This window comes from Mytilus edulis, chromosome 8, assembly GCF_963676685.1.
Source record: "Mytilus edulis chromosome 8, xbMytEdul2.2, whole genome shotgun sequence".
Lineage (NCBI taxonomy): Eukaryota > Metazoa > Mollusca > Bivalvia > Mytilida > Mytilidae > Mytilus > Mytilus edulis.
The window spans coordinates 24,090,625-24,096,624 of record NC_092351.1 but is presented as its reverse complement, the minus strand read 5'-3'; the positions used below and the strand labels follow the sequence as shown (position 1 = coordinate 24,096,624).

At 32.4% G+C, this 6,000-nt stretch overlaps 1 protein-coding gene across 4 annotated transcripts in view; it reads left to right on the top strand.

Moving 5' to 3' along the window:
• Window positions 1–6,000, top strand: part of LOC139485141 (UDP-N-acetylglucosamine transferase subunit ALG13-like) — a 40,418-nt gene that overhangs the window by 9,941 nt on the left and 24,477 nt on the right. For all 4 annotated transcript variants that reach the window (XM_071269356.1, XM_071269355.1, XM_071269358.1 and 1 more), the window contains exon 6: window positions 4,524–4,656. In XM_071269356.1, coding sequence (XP_071125457.1) covers window positions 4,524–4,656 — 133 coding nt within the window. The remainder of the gene's footprint in view (window positions 1–4,523; window positions 4,657–6,000) is intronic.

Sequence of the window (6,000 nt, the reverse complement as noted above, 5' to 3'; positions counted from 1 at the left end):
TAGTGGTTATAAACCTTGTGTTAAAATTTTATGGATTTCTATTTACTTATGCTAAAGTTATTATCCGGAAATCATTCGTCTTCGGACATCGACGACGTGATGCTGTCACGGAATATAAGTTCCAAAAGGAAAATATATTCTGGAATATTATTTCCACAGGAATAAATATTACAGTAAATGTTCCTATAAATGGAATAAATGGTATAGAATATTTGTTCCAACAGAATATATATTATGATAATGTTTATAACAAAGTTTCGATTGGAACTTCTGTTAGGCGGAGCAAATATACGTTGACAATGCCAATGTACGACCAAATATTTTTAATTTTTTTTGGTCTTATAAAAATATGTATCGGTGCATCAAAGTAAATAAACTTTTGCAACTCTACAACTATGTAGTTCAATGTTCCGTACTTTCAACATGGTATATTTATGATATGTTCATTTGTAATTTGGACTTCTAAATGATGTAATATTGAGGCCTTTGGCTGGCAATGTATTTTATGTACATGTGAGGAATCTACATGTCAGATTATTAGTATGCTTGCATGTGGTGCTTTTATAATTTTTGAAAGTATCTCTTGGAATGATTGAATTCATAAAACTGAAATGTGAAGATATTTCATACAAAGGTAGGTTTTTTGTTTAAATATTGTCAAAAGTTCTAAAAAAAAAAGTATTCTGGAAACAATTATTACAGACCTGAGGGTAAAGATTGGGGTTTACAGAAAGAGAATAAAGGGTAGGAAATATTATGAACAGAGAAAAATGTACCAAATAAAAATGAAGAATAGAAAGGGACGAGGTTGCAAACATTTAAAGAATAAGAGAATAATGGACAAAAAAGTACTGGTACGGGTATAAAATATAGATAAAATGGCATAACAAATTTTAAAAATACAGTGAAGGACCTCTCATCTAGACCCTTTGATGTTGAGTTTTGGTTTAATTAATTGTGTTTCATCCTTCCTGGTAGTGAAAAAAATACTGCAATGTTACCTAAAAGGATCAGATGAACCAACAGGCAACAGAAAAAAACTACTGTGGATTCATTTTTATACGCCCGTCGTCTTTTAGACGGGACGTATTATGGTATACCGTTGTCTGTCCGTCTGTCTGTCCGTCCGTCGTCCACATTTCGGACAATAACTCAAAAACACTTTCACCAATTTCCATGAAACTTGGTGAATTGTTTATATCTATTGATGTAAGCTCCCTTTCAATTTTTATAAATTTCAGATTTTAAGTTTTGGATTTATGGGGCTTTATTTATAAAAAAAAAGGGGGATTTTTAACACTTCGGACAATAACTCAAAAAGGCTTTCACCAATGTCCATGAAACTTTGGTGAATTGTTTATATCTATTGATGTAAGCTCCCTTTTAATTTTATAAATTTCAGATTTTAAGTTTTGGATTTATGGGGCTTTACTCATAAAAAAAAAGGGTTTTTTTTAACACTTTGGACAATAACTCAAAAAGGCTTTCACCAATGTCCATGAAACTTTGGTGAAATGTTTATATCTATTGATATAAGCTCCTTTTCCATTTTTATAAATTTCAGATTTTACATTTCCGTGTTATGAATTATGATTAAAAAAGTGGGGATTCTCCAATTTTGGGACAATAACAAACACTTTCACAAATTTTATGCAACTTTGATAAATTGTTTATATCTATTGACATAAGCTCCCTTTCCATTTTTATAAATTTTAGATTTTACGTTTTCTTAAGTAATGAATTTTTATACTTAAAAAAGGGGGGATTTAATGAAACTTTGGTGAATATATTAATGTAACATCCCTTTTGATTTGTATATATATTTCTAGTTGATCATATAAATTCATTTAAAGCATAAAAGACAAGTTAAAAGATCAACGGGCGTATTATGTGCTAAAGCGCAGCCCTTTATTATTCGTGGTATACCAATTTTCGTGGGTTTCGTGGGTCACAGCGAACCACGAATTTAAGAATTCAATGAAGAATAATCCAGAGAAATGTGTATGGAGTCGGATGTTTATTTCCGGTTATGTTGTGCAGTTCTAGTATAGTGTTGACTAGCGATAAACATTTTAACATAACACATGTTTTTTATTGAAAGAAGATACAAATGTATTAATTAAATCAATAATAAATATATCGAATATCAGTGATAATTTACTTTCTAAAATTGATTAACACTGTTCATTGAAAATAACTGCAAGTTGTTAATTACCGTGTCATAGTTTGGTTACTAGTGATTTAAAATCAATAGGATTATTTAAAGTACGGGGATATTGCCCGTAGGTAATATTGGTTATGACAGAAATATTTATTTTCACACCTTATACTTATGACTGTTTATTATATCGTGATTAGGGAAATGAGGTTTCAATCATAAAGTTTTGAATGCCTTATAGAATTCTGACAAGAATTTATAAATTGTAAAACAAACAAATAATTAGTTGTCTCTGTCCATTATTGTAATAGCAGTTATCAATGAACACTTTAACCTAGAATGACCAAGCGAGGATTTTGACAATGCAAAACTTTTTCAATGAATTCCTTCTTTTTAGCTCACCTGGCCCAAAGGGCCAAGTGAGCTTTTCTCATCACTTGGCGTCTGTCGTCCGTCGTTAGCTTTTACAAAAATCTTTTCCTCTGAAACTACTGGGCCAAATTTAACCAAACTTGGCCACAATCATCATTGGGGTATTTAGTTTAAAAAATGTGTCCGGTGACCCGGTCAACCAACCAAGATGGCCACCAGGGCTAAAAATAGAACATAGGAGGAAAATGCTGTTTTTGGCTTTTAACTAAAAAACCAAAGCATTTACAGCAAATCTGACATGGGGTTAATCTTTCATCAGGTCTAGATCTAGCTGCCCTGAAATTTTCAGATGAATCGGATAACCCGTTGTTGGGTTGCTGCCCCTGAATTGGTAATTTTATGGAAATTTTGCTGTTTTTGGTTATTATCTTGAATATTATTATAGATAGAGATAAACTGTAAACAGCAAAAATGTTCAGCAAAGTAAGATTTACAAATAAGTCAACATGACCGAAATGCTCAGTTGACCTCTTTAGGAGTTATTGCCCTTTATAGTCAATTTTAACCATTTTCTTATATCTTAGTAATCTTTTACAAAAATCTTCTCCTCTGAAACTACTGGGCCAAATTAATACAAACTTGTCCACAATCATCATTTGGTCAGAGTACACAGTTATCGTCCTTTGATTTTCGTTGTCCAGTCACGAATATAGTCCTTAGTGTGGACAGTGTGTTACTTGCCAATTTTTGTTATACCCCTTCCAAATTTATTTTTCCATGTTTTATGCCTCATATAGCAAGTTGGGGGGTGAAATGACACTGTAAAAAAAATTGGGTCATAAATATTAATGTAAAGTAGTGATTAGGTCCAGCTGAAAAAGGTAAAAAATTAGCACTTAGGAAGCTGTCAAAAGATTTCAAGACCCCCTTAACATAAAATTGTCCATATTTTGAGTTAGAGCTGATGACGTTTTCTATAATTTTGATATAATTTGTCCCAAAAGTAGTACAACACACTGTAAAAATATTATTGAGAAAGCGCAGGTGGGATTTTTTTAATTTTCATTTATTGTCTAAAAAAAATGCACTACGAAATAACTGTGTACTCGGACCATTGGGGTATTTAGTTTGAAAAATGTGTCCGATGACCTGGCCATTTAACCAAGATGGCCGCCACAGCTAAAAATAGAACATAGGGGTTAAAATGTAGTTTTTGGCTTATAACTCAAAAACCAAAGCATTTAGAACAAATCTGAAGAAGGGTAAAATTGTTTATTAGGTCAAGATCTATCTGGCTGTAAATTTTCAGATGAATCGGACAACTCGTTGTTGGGTTGCTGCCCCTAAATTGGTAATTTTGAGGAAATTTTGCTGTTTTTGGTTATTATCTTGAATACTATTATAGATAGAGATAACCTGTAAAAAGCAATAATGTTCAGCTAAGTAAGATTTACAAATAAGTCAAATGACTGAAATGGTCAATTGACCCCCTAAGGAGTTAATGTCCTTTATAGTCAATTTTTAACAATTTTCATTGGGCCAAGTTCATTATAGATAGAGATAATTGTAAGCTGCAAGAATGTTCAGTAAAGTAAGATGTACAAACACATCACCATCACCAAAACACAATTTTGTCATGAATCCAGCTGTTTCTTTTGTTTAATATTCACATATACCAAGGTGAGCGACGCAGGCTCTTTAGAGCCTCTAGTTTGTTTGTTTCATTATTGACCAAACCAAGGAGGTTATATGATCTCCTATATCAAAAAGAAATCCACGATTTACGTATCTGAATTTTTTTTTTGTAATCAGCGCAGCGATCCACAAATTTATGTATACCACGAAACGTCTTTTTTTCTCTATCCACGAAAATTGATACCCACGAAAACAAATGATTATATCAGTATTATATCTACATTTAATGTTCACTTACTGTAATTTCCAGTTGCTTCATTAGCCTCAAAATGTAAAAAAATGTTAATATATATTACAGCTATTGTCTATGATATATTATATCACGGTGTATACAACTTTGGTGAAGAAGAAATAAAAGAAGCCATACAAATAATAAGGGAACAAGAAGGAAAACAGAGGAAAAAGTCCTGTAGATACAGTGGAACTCCATGGTAATGTATTTTAATGCTCCTGCGGTAGAGGAAGGAGCATTTAGTTTTACCCTTGTCCGTTGGTATGTTTGTCTGTATGTCCCAAAGTTGGTTTCCCTTCTATAACTTTTGTTTGCCTCAATCAAATGTTGGGTAACTTGTACACAATTTAATTGCTGATATTACAAAATTTTAAACATTAAAAACTGAAACTTTGAAGGAATGTAGCAAAAGTCATATACCCCCACTTGTAATTGTTCAGATAGATGATTTTTCAATATTCAATAGGCTATTTGCCAATTCCCGTAATTGACCCTGTAATTAGTGATCCCTCTTTCAGTTGTCTCCCTTATGAGGGACATTAATTTTTATTTCTTATGGAGAGCTAGCAGAACGAGCAAATTTACCTGTGCGTAATGTGAGTAATCTTTAAGGTTTTCAAATCTTTTAATTACAGACTTTTGACATCAGAAATTATTTTTTATGAAGAATAAGTTAAACCGTCGATACATCACTTTCAATTCATCATGCTTTGCATTGGCAAAAGCCAATTTTGTCCGGAATGGAACCAGTCTACGTTTGACAAAGGGAAGTAATTTGTTTAAAAAGTGTGTAATAACAGAATCAAATCGGTAATTTGCAAATGGACTATTAAATGATGATTTTTTGCTACTTGGAATGGTGAGCCCTTGGAATAACACTTTAAGTTGTGTTGGACAGAGGTTTAAAATTTGGGAATGAGGGGGTTGGTAGTAGGAGTTGGAGGAGAGGGAAGTTGAAGTTAAGGTGTAGGAATAGGAGGAAGAGCAGAAGTATAAAGACTAAAATAGGGATATTAAGGTTAGAAAAAGTTGGACCAATTTATGTCTGGGTGTAAGGGGCAGGAGTTGGAAGAAGGTGGTAGGGAATTAGGAGTAGCAGAGAGGAAAGTGGGAATCTGGGACCCTTGTCCACCCCCTCTTGAGTATGACCTTGACATTGTAATGATATCTTGTAATAACTTTACAAGGAAGAAAGTACATATTGTCTGTAAAGTTACACAAAGCACCATAAGATATATTTATTATATGTTATTTATATTACCTAAAAAGAAAAGAAAAAGACTTCAGTGTTATTGTTTTGATATTAAAAGGGAAAAGGGATAGCAATTCAAAAGGATAAATTATTTGAATAAATGGAGATGATAGAATACCTCAATGACAACAAAATAACTCTATGACATCTAGAAATCAACATAGTCTTTCAAATATATGAAATTTAAAAGATGTGGCATGATAACCAATAAGAAAACTCTCCACCAGAGACAAAATGATATAGAAGTTCACTTATATAGGTCACAGTACAGCCTTCAACAATGAACAAAAC